Raw genomic sequence first — 17,223 nt, 5'->3', positions numbered from 1 at the left:
CATTTTTACCAAGTTCTGAAAGGAAAAAAAAAAAAAAAAAGAAGCGTGAGAGTAATTTCGGACCTGGCCTCTCCTCCTGTTCAATGGAAAGACGTTGTCACATACACAAGGCTAGAACCAGCAGCCTGAGAAGTCATCCACGCTGTGTTTCACTTTAGAAATGAACATTAGCTTAAGACATTTTAAACGTTTCACATTATGGAAACTCAGTTGGAATACAGAAGATAAAACAGAATGTCTTTTTTAAACCTACCACTTAATCAAAACATATGGAGCAACGGAAAGCGTGATGCTTAATAATAATTGAATGAGACTCTGCATAAAGTAGCTAATTAGTGCCAGGTGCAGCAAACATTAAGAGCTCTCAGGCGGGAGATGATTACCTCAGGTCACGGGGTAACAGCTTGTCCAAAGAAAAGGGATGCAAGAAATAAAAGTCTAGGTCTCCTTTCAAGGTACACTTAGAACATCTTTTGCAAAAAGTGCATCCAAACATGAAAAGGTTCATACATATTACCTTTTAAGTTTTCTGATTTAAAAAAAACTGTGATAGTTCCAATATCAAATTATGTACAGCACATTATATTTTCCAAATTTCAAGTTGGGGTGGGAGATGGGGGCATCAAAATATCTGTTACATTATTCTTTAAGTAACGTCAGATTTACAGTTCATCTTGAATTAATTTTCCAATCACAATCCTTTTTTTTTTTTTTTTTTTTGACTTCTTGGTGGTCTCAGAATAAACTGCTTTCAAACATGCTTTAACAAACTCTGCTTCAACTCATAAAATGGAACTTTCTAAAATGGCATATTTAATTACTGTGGTTAAGCCGTTGAAATATTAAAAAAAATGTCCCTATAGATTTCTGTCTGGAGTAGTGGCTGCTGCTTTTAAAAAATAATTTTTAAATGGTGAATTTTGCCAAAAAACATGTGTACTTCTTATTACTTCTAAATTCTTGTGTGGCCAATTCCATTCTTCCATCAAAAGGAAACACGCTTTCGGGTCACTAAGTTAGAAAATACTTAGAAGTTTCCATCAAGTTGTGTATCGTTAGTTTGTTTTTGCTATTTTAAACAAGTTTCACGTGAGGTACTCGGCTTTCAGTTTCATCCTCCAGGCAATCAGCATCCAGCATATGGTACACACGTTACCAAACGGGGCAGGACAGCTTCCTAAGCAAGGCAGCTGGTAGATTTGACAGTTCCTTTCCAAATTACTCATCATGTTTTGAGTTGCTGCTAGGAAAAAATGTGTTGCCCATCTCCAAAATAGATGTTCTTTTTTATTTTTAAGCTCGGGAGAGGCTTCCAATAAAAAAATAAGACAGATGGGTATAGGAAGCAAGATATTTATCGCTATTTAGACCATTTTCTTCTGTCAGTTTCCTCATCAGAAGAGTTTTCCAAATAAACAAATGAATATTTCAGCATTCATAGTTAACTACGTCCTACGATGTACTTTTCTCTTCGTATAAAGAATGCCTTTGGAATAGTAAAACGTCAAAACCACAGAAAGGGCTTGTGGAGTTTTAATTATTAAAGTGATAGTTGCCCAGATTTTGTGGCAGCCGGCAAATATGAACATTAGATTAAAGAGCTCGTTTGGACCCATTGGTGACGACGTTGCAGATGCACAAGTGAAATCCATAAAACACTTTCCTCAATTGGCAAGTATGTGAACGTGTGCTTTCAGTAATACCTCCCACGCTGGGGCGTCCTCTAGGTTCACCTGGAGGAAAACTCTAAATACAGGCCAGCGGTGTTTATTCCAACGGCGACTGCAGAGAGTTGCAAATTCTTTAACGCAAATGCATCGCATGAGAGTCATCCATTTAGACAAAATTCTCAGTTTGGGGGTTTGTAATGATTTCTAACGGGGGCTTTCTACACAGACCATCAAGAAGTTTCATCCAGTGAGTAATGTAGTGATGGATCCTGAATCTCTAAGTATTCCAGAATCTGCAACGATTTCTAATTTTCATTCAAAAACTCTAGACACAAACTATGCTGTGAATTTTCTCTAAATGTTATATACTTGGTACATATTTCTTCACCTAATTTATATTGGAACTAAAAGCTGGTTTTTCTCCCCTTTCTGTGGTCTCTACCTTGCAGAGTACCCTTTATGCTATTGCTAAGAGCTTCAAAGTTGAAAAACATGCTTTTTAGTGCATTAACAAATATAAATAGTAATGTAGTTTTTCTATAATTTTAATATGTAATCATTATTTTACTTGACTTATATTTTTTGATCATACAATAAATGTTCAGATATCTATGTTCTTGAATTAAAATTGATGTAAGAAGTAGATACAAAAAAATGAGGTTAATTGCCTTATTATGTCTCTTTTTTGGTAATCCAATTAAAACATATCGAACACTCAGTTTTTAAAATTAATAGTAGTTGTCAAGTTTAAAGTATAGTTCTTTATATTTCTGAACATTGTCATAAGTCATTTGAGATAGATTTATGAAATGACAGACTTCCCCAGAATAAAGTGCAATGTGTCAAGAAGCTATTCTTTAGTTCCAGTCCAATGGGGATTTAAGAAATCATTTCAAACAGGAATAAAAAATGGAAATAACTTTGGAAACATCTTGCAGATGACAGATACGTCTCAATACTCGGTGTATATCACATTTTGAAATCAACGTACTTTTTCCTATGTTTAAAGATTTTAAATATATTGGAAATTATTAACATACTATTTATTCTATGTTTTGAAAATTTGTGAGATAATATAAATCAAGTGGTCATGGTATATTGGCATGAGGTTTCTGTGTATAAAGATCTGCAATTTAAATGTGATTGTTCCTTTTCATTTGAAAAGTCATCAGCTTGTAAGTACAACTGCTGCCAATGCAAAACCAACCTGTATTTTCAAATACCTACTGTCATCCTTTCTATTGAGAAATGTTGTCAATCATTCATCTATTTTCATATCTCCTATAAATACTGCAACACAATATCATTAAAAAACTTCTAAATAAGGTTGCAAAGTTTTTGTATTCCATAGTCATCTGAAAAAGGGTCAGATCATTCTCCATCTTTCCACTTAATACATTTTATTATATATATAATCTATAACATTGTTATATATAATTTATATATAAATGTTCCCACTTATTTTATTTCACTTTATGTAATAACATGCTTTCTTATTTGACACATGAATGAGTGAATTTCTGAACCTGAAAACTAGCTCACACATGTTGAGAAAAAGAAATCTGACAGAGTGGTCATGCAGTCTACCATCAGCTCTTCCTTTGTCTATTGCTGCATCATCTTATTCTTTCTCATTCTTTTCTTAATTTTGTATGTAATTCAAAAGACACACAAAATTACCATTAATAGGAATCCTTACAAATACAAGAAAATAAGGCTTAAAAACAATTATAATATATCCTTCAATTTTCAAACTTCAGTTATACAAACCACAACTGATTTCCTCATTGTTTTAGAAAACATCCCACAGCTTATGTTTCAATTAATTGTGAGCCATAGCTTTATTTCAAAAATATTAAAATGTGAAGTAATGTCTCAGAAACTAGGCATACGATAGCTACCAACATTGGCAGACAAAATGCCTTTTACGTATAAAATAAATCATAAACTCAGTCCCCTCCTGCAACAGCTTTGATAAGTCAGTATTATTCTCTCCATTTTATAGAGGACGTCACTGAGGATAAGGGATATTAAATTACTAATCAAAAGGGAGTATTGCTCAGAAACACCAGATCAGAAAGTCAGATTGGGAAACCAAAGTATATTTACCGTATTTGCTGACGATGTAAAAACATACTGTCTAACAATAAAGTCCATGACTGTTTCAACCAAAGGGGGAAAAAATGTGTGAGTCTGAACCAACATATCTATCAAGTGTCAATAATGTCAAGCCAGCACATTAAGAAAGCTTTTGAAGCTAGATGGACAATTTATAAAGCCCTCAAAATTGAATAAGTTGTTATTAAAGCATCTTTTGGTATACTGAAGGAGCAGTGTACTAAATTTGTTCACTCTTTCATCCATCCGTTTATGCATCCATCTATTCATTTACATGTAACACAATTACCAAATTTTATTTAAACATAGTTATTGGTGGATTAAACTAAAGCTTAAAAGAGATGCAGAAAGCTTATTAAGTCAATGAATTGAAATATTTTATCTTCCAAATGTTTACAAATAATTACCACTTAAATATCTGCAAAAGCAAGCTGTTAACTTACTTTAATTTCACAAAACCAAATGAAAAATAAGATATATTAAAACCACAAACACTAACTTTTCATGCCAAAGAACACAGTTCCACTGTCCCTCCCCCACTTAGGGTAAGCATGTACTTAAAGCATTTTACTTAATTTTGTTTAAATAGCCATGCAGGCAATACATATGCAGCAGTTAAAAATATCCCTAAAATACTGGGACTCTGCGTAACTTAAAAGAAATGTGTAAAGTCGTAGAACTTTTTAATTTAATTCATAACTTTTTATCTTAACATCAAACATAACTAATAATTGATTATTTTATACATACAAAAAAAGATAGTGATGCTTTCTTATTGTATCCTAATACAATATATTTTTCTCCTATAAGAAAAGCTAGCAATTCATAAACATAAATCATTCATTTATTCTCTTACATAAAAATTGTTACCTACTTATTGCTACGTAGCAAAAGTCACTAAAAAATTGTTTATCAATGTGATTTTAAAAAAAACAGGAGAAACTTTTAGAGCAGACAGTCTCAAGTACTATTTTCACATGGGTAAAATAAATATATTCCACTCTGTCAAATCTTACTATGCATGAGTTATGAAGCACTGTGCAAAGCCATGCTTAGTGGATAGAAGGATGGCTACTTACCAACAGGGCGAGCTGTAGACATTACAATGGTGTGGTGAGAACATAAAAAAGAAATTAAAAAAAAAGAAAGAAAAATTATCAGAATGCATGATGTGTAATGTTACATTTAAGTATGGACAATAGAGTGATTTCTATTCTCACAATTCAAGTATGACCAAGATATCTGGGTCTGATAAAATTGAGAGCTATAAATATAATTCTAGGAAAATAATTACTTTGACTCCGAGGACTGACTATAAGCAATTTGAGAGATATTTTAGGTAAAGTCTTATCATCATCATTTGCTATAGTTATTATTTCAAAGATCTTGAGTTAAACATCCTTGTGTTACCCCAAAGTTAAAAACCTGATGAATATCACTATTCAAGTCACAGACTAGCAAATGTCATGTCAATAAAAGAAGCCCTCGCTGTCTGATTTAAATAGCAATTGGATTTTAAGCATGGTTAGTCAGAACCATTACAAGGACTGCAGAAAAGCCCCTGACGCTGCTTTTCAGTCAGTAATAAGTTAAGATCACATCACTTTTCATCCATGGACAGGGTGGATGAAAATATAACAAATAGGTTGGAACATCCTTAGAGATTTCAACTCAGTAGCTCCCTAACTACTGTTAAGCTTTTTCCTTCTTTCTGCAGAGGGCAGGGAACAATGACTGACAAGTTGATTCTTGTTCACACTGAGAACGGCTTTCAAACTGCTGCTTCAACAAATTATCATTTTTTTATTATACCATAACTTTCAATCACTAAAATCAGTGGTAATAGGCTGCCCCTGTTATTAATGCAAAGAAATTGTAAGAGATACACATAGGCTTCATAATCCTTTCCTTAAAAAGAGTAACACTCTATCAGTTTAGGTGGTAAACCATTTTATGCAAAAGCAATAGACAAATATTGTAAAACATGTGATCCCGTTATCCAAATGAAGAAATAATATGATGAGTAGTATAGGAAATTTCATGAAATCTGATATTAAAAACAGAATTTTTTCAACAGTGTTTCACCCATATCTCAGTAGATACAGTTCTAGCGCATACGTAATGTGACTCTGGAACGTCTCAATGGTTTTGTGTTGATGATGGCTCTCTGGGCAAGATAGGAACCACCACTGAACACGTATTTACACATATTCACTTAACGGATACATCATAATACCAGCTCTGTGCAATCCATAAACATAAAACGTAGTTGTCTCTATGAGAGCCATGATCTTACAATATTGTTCACAATTAAAGCAGGAAAGATTCAGACAATAGGCAATAAGGCAATTGTAGCAGTGGTATGAAAAGCCTGGTGTAGTGGAACCCTAATGTGTCCTAACATATATGGCGTGTTTGCTATAGCTAGAGGAAAAGAGGAGTAAGTTACCCAGTGTACCGTAATTTCTTTCTTTTTGGAGGGGAGTGAGGAGCAGAATGCAAGATTAACTATCAAAAAGAGATAACAGACAAACAATGTGAAGTTGTGGCTTATTCTAACAGATGAAGTTTCTCTTAATTTTGCACTGGCAAAATGTCCAGTAGAAAAAGAACTTTTGTTCTTCATCTTTGAATTTGCACTTTTCAGCTTGCCATCTCAAGCTGAATTTCAAACATAATGTTTCCTTTAGAAATGAAAAGGCGTTTTGAGTGTAGGATATTAACAAAAGAAAAAAAAAAGAAACTGTGGTGAGAAATCATGTTTTAAATAAATAAAATATAGTCTGTCTTATTTTAGGATAGAATAATTCCAAAACATTAAGGCTTTATTGGTCTAGAAACAGTATTATTTTTCCAATGAGATCTTTATGCAAAGCAAATTTAAAAATTTAAAAATAGGAAAAATGTGCTTGCAAATATGCAGTTTGTATGGTCATTTTTAAGCCATTTAAAAAGTTTTATTAGTAATAAATTATTTGATTAGAATGAAAAGTCTAATCAAGGAGGTCTGTTGTTGACTGGCTTCATTGCTTCCTAATTTTACATTTGCCAAGTCAGCAAAGGGAGCTTCTTGATGTTCAGCCTCACTTTATAGTTGTTTTTTTTAACCATATTTTTGAAATGGGAAACAACTGAGTAGATCTGTTTCAAATTTTGACAATCAACTCCCTTACATTTTCCCCAACTGGCTAATGTGAATGTTATGATAAAGTTTTAGCAGAAACATCACAATACATTTTTTTGTCCTTGTTACATTAGCAACATTTTATCCGGAAAAAACCAGCAGGTGGATGTTTTCAAAATCAGCAAATTAAACTAAACTGTGTCTCTGCATTAAATGGATGAAAATGGACATGGCCTCTTGGGTCAGTTGACCCTGTTCTAATAAAACAATCCAAAGAAAGGCTGCACATTTCATTTATGTGCATAGAAAAATTAGCAAAGAAAAAAAATAAGTCATAGATAACAGTGCTGTCTTTTTTTTCCTGTTAATCTCTTAGCATGAGAAAACCCAAATGCTTTTCCTAATGGTAAAAAATAAATGTTTTTAGACAGTATTTTACTCTATATTATATTGTGTTAAGATCTTTTTAAACACAGTTTTTGAGGTTTCAGTCTTAGAGAGGTGATAAATACATACCACAGAGAATAAACACTCTAATCCATCTACAGGATATGGATTAGGGGAGAGACCATTTAAGGTTTGCTGATTAAAAAAAAAAAAAAAAACCCTATTGAAAAAAAACAATGTTTTCTATTAGTTTGGTAAGTTAGCTTCAGATATCCCCACCTAAGGAGCATGCTTTGTTAAATGAAATGTTAAGCCTGAAACCTTCAGCAAATTATGAAAACAATTAGTTGGGAAAGGTCTTAAGGCAAACAGACCACTTCAGGTCTCACTCGTCCAAGCATTCCAGCATAGAAGAAGCCCTGCCGCTTCTCCCAACAAACAGCTCCTCACGTTTTCTCACCATTCGTTTAGTCAGCAAATAGTTTTCCAGTGGGACATTTATTGGCTGGTTGTTTATTATTGTTTTCCGTTTACTTTAGAAAAAAAAAGGAAAAGAAAACTTTGGGGATACTTTGGTCTAGTGAATTGTTTTTGCAATGAGCTGCCCAGCAAACATGACAAATGATGAAGTCATCCACGTAGAGTGTGCGTTAAATCAAGTGTGTTCATTGCCTTACAAAGGTTATCAGATTTTCATCCTACATAATCCATATATATCTATATATTCAATTCATATGTGATCATAGTCCTTTATGACCTGTTAAGTAATGAAGAGTGAAAATGTTTTTATGCAACTAGCTGTCAATTTTGTCTAAATATGTTTTGTATCTAAATTCACACTAGAATGTCTAGAGGAAAAGAAATGGATTAGGTGAAATAAGGATGGAGCAATTGAGTAGCATGAAAAGCACCAATATTTTTCCAGGTGTCCAAAGTGCCTGTCTCCTCATAACAACCTGGAGGTCATTGAGTTTTTCATGATTTGAAGCCTAAATCATACATCTGGCAAAAACCCTTATTCTTACCACACAAAAAACTAACCTGAGGATCCCTGATACCTTTCCTGCAACTTCCAGCTTCTCCAAACCTTTCTCCTAACCTTCTGAAACCTTCTGGGAGCAAAGCTGCACAACGGTCTGAGGTATGACTAGGTGGGGTGAGATGTAACTGAGACTTGGAAGAAAGCAATGCAGCCATTCACTTTGCCACGAGGATGAGAGAAGGAGGCACAGTCAGTAGTGGGAGAAAGGATGTGCTCGCCTATCTTTGTTTGATTTTCTCTGAGTGTGAATGATGCCATGGGTAATGTCTATTTCAAGAGTAAGTGTTAAGTGTCCACTTGGTACTACTTGGTATCTTGGACTATATAATTTGCCTCACGTGATCAACAAGTTCCACTGAAAAGACGGTTAACTTATTCTAGTGCACTATAAAGTTAAGCAATGCTTTCTTTCACTTACAAGCAATTCCACTGAGTCTATAAGTGAACATTATTCCATGGCTGAGGAAGTGCATGACACTCAGAAGGTGAAAGTTATTACTAGAGCAGCACTGACTATTTCAATTATTTAAGGCCAATGAACTTCACAAATCAGTCTCTAAATCAGATTATCTCAAGTCTGGAGAGTGCCTCTGTATTCATTTTCACCTTTGGAAGCATTGTTAGTTTTTTCAGATTGCTGTTTTGAATGCCGACATTAAAAAGAACTTCAAAACAGTATGCTATTAGTATAAAGTGACAAAGTGACAAACTAGTAAACAGAAAACATGAGAGTACCTTCGAAACTGATGACATTTAAAAGCAGTAAGTAGCTGAAAGCAACAGAAATGGAAAGAGTAGTATAGATCTTTTCTGTTTTTAAGATTTACTTTTAAGCCATATAAACTATTAACTTTAAACCATATAAGCAATTTACTATTTAAGAATTAATCCTTTTAAGTTATCATCACGTGGAACCAAATAATGAAAATAATTTTATTTCAATTAATGACAGGACACAAAATCTAGGCATTTTAGTACAACAAAACAGCATAATTCACTATTTTGATTGTAAGTTCACTTACCAATTTAACCAAATACTAGTGTCCTGGTTCAATTATCTTTGACATCTTAAATCTCTTACCTCGGACAGTGAGCGTAGCAGAGGCTTCCATTTTTCCAACCCGATTCTCAGCAATGCACATATAGGTGCCTTCATCTGTACTCATGGTCTTTTTAATTCTTAGTGTGTAATCATCTTTGATGTCATACCTGTGTAGAATATGAACTGGTTTTATTAAATAATATTCGCTATATGGATAATAACATGAAGTAATCATCTTCCTTTTTCTTTTTAAACTGTATGTTACCTAAACACAAATACATACACACACAGATCAGCCATAAAGTGCAATTACTTAGATTAAAGGTATTGCTAATAAAATCAATTTCATATCTAATCTTCAGCTGCTTGTCAGTTACCTATACTTCACATACGTATACAATTCTTTCCGCTGCACAACTATCAAAGGCATAATTAGCACTTTGACCTTTATGTGGTAGCTCTTGACTACTAAAGAAGATAGACACAATCTCAGTTTCTTGGTGAGTTATATTTCACTAGTTTGTTAGTCACACTGTGTTCAATAATACAATTTATTTTTAGGCACCTTGGATATTAGAGAGCTGAAATATGTTAAAGAACAAAATTTTTCTCTTATTTGTTGGCAAATCGACAAAATGGGCATTAGGTAAAAGAATTAAGGGTATGTAATCAATTTTTAAATAGGAATATTAACACCTGAAACATCAGCATGCCTTGGAGTGATTCTTGGAAATGCACATATTCAGCTTGTTCACGTGCATTTATGGTTTTACCTCCACTTCATTAATGAAGCAGACCAACAAAGTGGGTCAGAAAACATAACACCAAAAATTTGGGAGTACTTGCATGAGAATATATTCTTATTTAATTCTAAGAAATTATAATTACACAAACTAAATAATCCAGCTATCATTTTTTTCACATGTGACATTTTCTCCTGATATTTACCAGTGGTTTTTACTTCAAACACACATTTTGCAATAGTTTCTGGTTGGCCACCTTGCTTCTCTTCCTCATATATACCACAGTTAGATCCATGTTTCCAAAATATCATTTTAATTGGTCCTGTCTGCTCAAAACTAGCTGTGATTTCCTATTGTTTTCAGGACAAACACAAACATTCTAGGCTTGCATTTAAAACGACTATAACCAGATGTCTTCTACTTCCAGCTTTAGCTAGAAGAATAACCCAGCTTAACTTTATTAGAGTAAGGCATGAATTAATATAGTCCTAATTTATAGACCTTGGCATGACAAAAAGCACTGTCTATATACCAATCATGCCAACTAAACTTAACTACCCTTACTCTTCCAGCCTTTAATTATCATGGTTACTTTTCTGTCTGCGTGCTTTGCCTTAAAATTCTGCTTCTTAAATATGTCATAAGTGGTGAGGGAAATATCTTATCCACTACTTTCTTATCCACTCCCTTCATTGTGAAGTCATCCATTACCATACTATAAAAATCTAATTACTCCCTTTTTGAAAACTTACTGCTGCAGCAATAATTCTGCACTTAGTTACATTTTGTATTGTTATCTATTTTGATGAAGGCAGAGATCTTGTCTGCTTCACTCACTGCAATATCCATACTTCAAATATAGAGTTTTTAATATCCAGTAGCATAATCAAATGGTTAAGAGCACAGGCTCAGGAGCAAAATAGCCAGAGTTGTACTCATGAACTTGGCTTCTTCATATGCTTGCAAGGGTTGACAATATACTTACATTTTCTGGGTCTCTATTTCCTCATTAGCAAAATAAGTGCTAAAAATAACATCTATTTCATGGAGTGAGTGTGAGCTTTAAATGACATATAAAGTACTTAAAACAGGCACACAAAAAGCACAATACATGTTTGCTATTATTATTCCACCTACTAGGTGCTCAAGAAACACTAGTGGTGAATACATGATATATATCTTGTTTCCTGCTGATATAAAGGCCAACTGTGAATGGCCTCAAGACTCCAAATGACTTTACCCATGTATTTATAGTCAAGAGCAATCCTAGGCTAAAATGCATAAAAGAGTATAATACAGATAAACACTTTCTGCCTAACTTTGCCAGTAAAAATGTGAGAAAAACAATTATTTTGATAATGGCTTCAGAAAAGTTACTGGTGATGTATTTAATGTCTAATAAAAATCATCGTTTCTACAGTTAGCCTATGTACTGCATGACATGCTTAGCTGTAAGATAGAAACATTTAAACACTGTATTTTGCAGACATTTCCAATTCATCTAAAAAATTGAATTATTGACTACTGTTTAAGCTATTTATTCTTGTGTGACTTTCAGAAGTATCTACATTGTCCTATAGCTGAGCTTTTTCAAGAGCTAAAAGAGGGGAGATAAACTTAATGGTCTAAAAAGTTTTCTCTGGATCAATACATATGTGAAGCCATGATTCCAAGTCAATAAAAGATATCTACATTGTACATTATTTCTGATTTGTCATTGAAAAAAAAATTGTATGTTACCTCAGTTTAAAAAAAAATGATTGCACACATTGTACAGAGTATCCTCAAAACCTTTTTCTGAATTAGAAATTGTCATTTTATAGATAAGAAAACTGACACCTAGGCAAATAAAATGACCTCCTCAAAGTCATGTTATTAATAAACAGAAAACCCAGAATTAAAACCCTGACTCTGAATGTGTCACTTTCTCATTCTATGTGTACTTCTCTGCAAGTAAATAGTTTAATTTTAAAATGCTAACTTAACACAGTAAGACACATAACTATGTAATGTGCACAGAAAAATAATTTCATATTCAGCAAATATTTAGTTATAGCGTATGACAAAATTTTACTTCACTTTAGAGACATTCATTACAGAGAAGACAACATGGAAACTAAATAAAATGTAAAAGTTATCTCCCGCTTTCTGCTTTAGTTAAAAAAAAAAAAATGTGTTTATTCTAATCACCAGAAAACTGCAAATCAAAACCACAATGAGATACTATCTCACACCAGTCAGAATGGCTACTATTAAAAAGTCAAAAAATAGCACATGCTGATGATGCTGTGGAAAAAAGAGAATGCTTACACACTGCTGGTGAGAATGTAAATTAGTTCAGACACTGGGGAAAGCAGTTTGGAGATTTCTCAAACAACTTGAAACAGAACTACCATTTGACTCAGTAATCCAATTATCGTGTACATACCCAAAAGAAAATAAATAGTTTCACCAAAAAAACCCCACAAGCACTTGCATATTTATTGCAGCACTATTCATAATAGCATATGGAATCAACCTTGGTGCCCATCAACAGTGGACTGAATAAGGAAAATGTGGTGCATATATACCATGGAATACTACACAGGCATAAAAAAGAAGGAAGTTGTGTTCTCACTTCTAAGTGGAAGCTGAAAATTGGGTACACATGGATATAAAGATGGAAGAATAGACACCGGGGACTCCTAGAGGAAAGAGAGACGGAGGGGTCAAGGGCTGGAAAACTATCCGCTGGGTAGTATGCTCTCTTCCTGGGTGATGGCACAATTTGTACCCCAAACCTCACTGTCACACAATATACCCATGTAACAAACCTGTACATGTACCTCCAAATCTAAAATAAAGGTTGAAATTAAAAAAAAAATTAAAAGTGTTTATTTAAAAATTACAAAATACATAATATTTGAACCCAAACTAAGTCTGAAATCTGACTTCCTGAGATTTTTTAAATCATTTTAAAGGAAGGTGGAAACAAGAATAGGAATGAGATTTTGTTTGTTTGTTTTTTAATTAATGGTACGTTGATCAGGGATACAAGTAATTGTGCATTCTATGATTGCATATTACCTTCCTTGTGAAAAGTTAACATTAACTATTACTTGGGAAGAATAAAATGAATTAGTCTTAACAACTAATAAAAGAGATGACCTTTCAAAGAGACTGTGCCATTAAAATCAAACAGCAAATCTATTTTTTTTCTACCTGTAGAACAGGTTTTCAGATATAGATTGTAAAACTGTGGCCAAGGCCAATAGTCTGGTGACATGGGCCAGGTTTGTTAGAAAAGGTGTAAGTACAGAAGGTAACTAAATCCATTTCCAGTGAGACAGGGATGTGTTGGAGTAAAAAGAAGTTTTGGGTAATAGTTTTTAACGGTCTTGCATATCACAGTGCCCATCAGAGTTCGGAGGAATTAGTAGATGCTCTTTAACATTGCCATCTTTTCATTTTCCTTGATGATCACTGACGTTTGAAAAGATTATAATAAACATTCCATTATTTTATTCAAGCCATGCTGATAACACATCTATATATTGCATCCAAATTTGGGGATACATGACATGATAGGATTCAGAGCCTAGTGAAATGATGTCTGACTCCACATTGGGGTAGATCAGAACTACCTCCAAGGCTCTCTCCAGCTAACACACATTTCCTGGGGCCGTGTCTTGTCTTTCTCCAATTAGAAGTAAAAGCTACAATGCATGTCTTGCTATGTCCCATCACACTGGGATGTTGTAATTTAAAAACAAACAGGCTTCGAGTACTTAGTTATTGAAATGCTCACAATCTTTTAAATTCTCATTTCTCACTGAATCTTTGCCTGAGGAAAGACTGCAAATATTATCAGCGGTTTATATGATGTATTTATATCAGAATACTTTGAATACATATAAAGGGATTGACTCGGTAGGCTAAATGAAACCTTTAAAAGTTCACTTTCTGCAACCGTCCATCAACACTTGAATCCTATCTGCAACATGCAATCCTCCAGCTTGTTCCTATGACAAGTGGTCTATTCTATCTTTGAACATCTCTATTAGAAGATCTTCTATGTATGATAACATAAAACATTTCTTCCCAAAGTTACTACTAACAGTACTACTCCTTGTGCCAAACAGAAAACTATACTCTCTCTCCTACAAGAGAGCTTTTTCAATTTTGGGTCTCTTATGAATTATCTCATCTTCAGGTCAACTCTTCCTAACAACAGCAACCATATACTGTACCATAATCCCCCTTTATTCAGATGGAATATGTTCCACGACTCCTAGTAGATGCCTGAAACCACAGATGGTACTGAACTACAAATACACTACACGAGACAGTCAATCTGATAACCAAGAGGGCTCCTAAGTGACTAACTGGTAGGTAGTGTGCATAGCGTGGATACGCTGGACAAAGGGATGATTTGTGTCTTGGTGGAATGAAGCAGGACAGTCCAAGCTTTCATCGTGTTACTCAGAATGCTGTGCAGTTTACATCTGATGAATTGTTTATTTCTGGACATTTTCATTTAATATTTTTGAACCACAGTTGACCAAGGGTAACTGAAGCCACAAAGAGAAAGTACAAAACTGCCAATCAGAAGGGACGACTGTAACAGCAGTTATTTTATGTCAAGGCTTCCAAGGGAATTAAGAGCATCAGTACAGATCTACTGATTGATAATCATAAATCTGATTATGTCACTGAACTGTTCGAAGCTATCCAATGGCTTCTCATTTGGTCGCTCAGAATAAAACCTATTTATTTATGGTGTTTAAAGCTTTAGATAATCTGGTCCTTGCCTAGCTCTCAAACTTCATGTTCACTCTGTTCCAGTCACATGGCTTTTCTTTTACTTGTTCAATGTAAGAAGCCAGTTCTACTGTGTCTTTGTAGTCCTTTTGCAAATTCATAGAATGTTCTTCCTTTATGTTTTCCATGGCTGACCCTTTTTGACTTTCAGGATGGCCCAAATATCACTCCCTTACACATGTCTTTCCTGCCTAAGAAATCTAGTTACTGTCCACCAATCCAGTTACTTTTTAAAAATTACTTTCTTTTTATTCTTTGCTTTCATAATTACTTTGTCACTTTTTAATACATTTTATTTTCTTCAAAGCACGTATCTTTACCACATCATTTGTTTCCTTATTTCTTGTCTTCTTTATTTCCAATAGCATGTATGTTCCATGGGAATGAAGACTGGTTCTCTCGTTTTAAACTATATACCCCAAGTCTAAACAAACAGTGCCTGAGATACTGGAGGTGTTCAATGAATGCTTATTGAAAAAATGATGATGCACCAACAAATGCTTGAAATTCTTTTCTACTTCCTTTATAGCATGGTTACCAGTGCAACGATTATATGAAGTACTGAAAGATTAACTAATTTGAAACATAACAAGATATTGTATCAAGAAGCATAGTAATGTTGTGTTTATATATCAGCATTTAGCTCTGAAATGTAAGTTAAATTCATATTGATGTGATACTGAAAATGTACGAACTTGGAATATTTAATACATTAATGCTACTAGCTATATGGAGATAACTTGGCAATTTGAGTGGCAATCTACACATTTGGTTTACATATTATCATTAATAAATTTCTCTCTGTAAATTAGTAACATGAATAAATAAATAATTTCTCTTTCTCCACCAAAATAAATGAAATAATTTTAACAGAATGTATAAAACAAATGTGGAGACTGAGAGAAAACAATGTAAGCTTTGTGTTTCGTTCCATGCTTTCAAATATATAAGCTCATTATTTTGGCAGAGCGGTTTCAAGTCACATGTCTTAAGAAAATAAAATATAACAGTAAAAATATATTTGCATAGTATTCTCAAATGTACTCTTTCATTTATCCTCATAACAATTCTGGTAGGTAAGGTGGGAAGCTATTATTTTCCCCATTTTAAAAATTAGAAAATGTACATAGAAATTCAACTTGAAAGCAAACCATAGAGCTGTTCTTAGACATTTATAAAATCTGGCATAGCACAAATTGGGATATTATGTTCACTTTTATTCCTCGTTTCTTAAGAAAGGAATTATGGCATGTTTAAAAATAATAATTTCAAAGAACTTTGTTAAAGTGTTGAAAAGCATGAAGATATGAATGAGTGAACATGAAAATATTCAGCTAATCCGATATTATTAAGGGAGAACATATGGAGCCTAAATAAAGTACCTCTAGGATAACAGATAAAAATACTCTTTTATTATGCAATAATAAGAAAATACGTGGAAATTGGTCAAGACACTAACAGATCATACCTTCTGAAACATAGTAAAGAATTTCAAAATTGTTGAGCCCAGTCTAATGAACTAATATTAATATTAGAAAAATAGTTTTTTGTTATCCAGTGCCCTGGAATTCATCGGTAGCAAAGGTTTAGACCGAATTGGAATCTAAGTCCCCTGGCGCAATCTTCATCAACTATATTACAAAGATTTTTACCAGCTTTTCACCAAAGGACAATATAAGCACTCAGTTTTTAAAAATCCTGATGTATGAATCCATACAAGGAAATTAAAGTAAACAGGAGATATACTACCAAAAGAGTAGCTGCTTCTTAGAATTTTTTCTTCATGTGTTCAAATAATAAACGGTTAACATCACAGTTAAGCTTTTAATGGCTGTTGTTATTAGAATTCGGGTCTCATGGTCTGGGTACTGAAGTTTACGTTGGATTATATAAATTTGTAGGGGTGTGTGTGTGCGTGTGTGTGTGTGTTGGCCTAGCAATATTTTAAAATTATTTAAACAATTGACATAATTTAAAAAGTGGACATTTTTAACATACAAATTTGAATTTTCAAATCAAGATCTGTCTTACTCCAAAGTACAAGCTCTTTCTGCTTCCTCACACTGCTGACTCAACAAACCTAATACAACTGTACACCATAAAGACACTACTGTTCCTCCCAACATCACCAATCCACTATGCCAGTCACTAGTCCTACAAAAATCCCGGAAGACTCAATCAAATTCTGATACCTTTATGAATATTTACATTAAGAGGTGTCTTAGGTCACAGAAAGGATAGGCCTGTAATTGTGATCAGATTAACTCCTATCTGCAAAAGCTTGAGAAATATAAACA

General features: G+C 33.6%; 1 protein-coding gene across 10 annotated transcripts in view; it reads right to left on the bottom strand.

Annotated features, from left to right (window-relative positions):
- The window catches only part of ROBO2 (roundabout guidance receptor 2), a 1,759,746-nt gene that overhangs the window by 117,786 nt on the left and 1,624,737 nt on the right, over nucleotides 1-17,223 (bottom strand). For all 10 annotated transcript variants that reach the window (XM_073009644.1, XM_073009645.1, XM_073009647.1 and 7 more), the window contains 2 exons: nucleotides 9,423-9,550; nucleotides 4,868-4,879 (listed from right to left, as the gene is read on the bottom strand). In XM_073009644.1, the coding sequence (XP_072865745.1) occupies nucleotides 4,868-4,879; nucleotides 9,423-9,550 (140 nt within the window). The remainder of the gene's footprint in view (nucleotides 1-4,867; nucleotides 4,880-9,422; nucleotides 9,551-17,223) is intronic.

Source organism: Chlorocebus sabaeus, chromosome 22 (assembly GCF_047675955.1).
Source record: "Chlorocebus sabaeus isolate Y175 chromosome 22, mChlSab1.0.hap1, whole genome shotgun sequence".
Lineage (NCBI taxonomy): Eukaryota > Metazoa > Chordata > Mammalia > Primates > Cercopithecidae > Chlorocebus > Chlorocebus sabaeus.
This window is presented reverse-complemented; position numbering and strand designations above follow the sequence as displayed.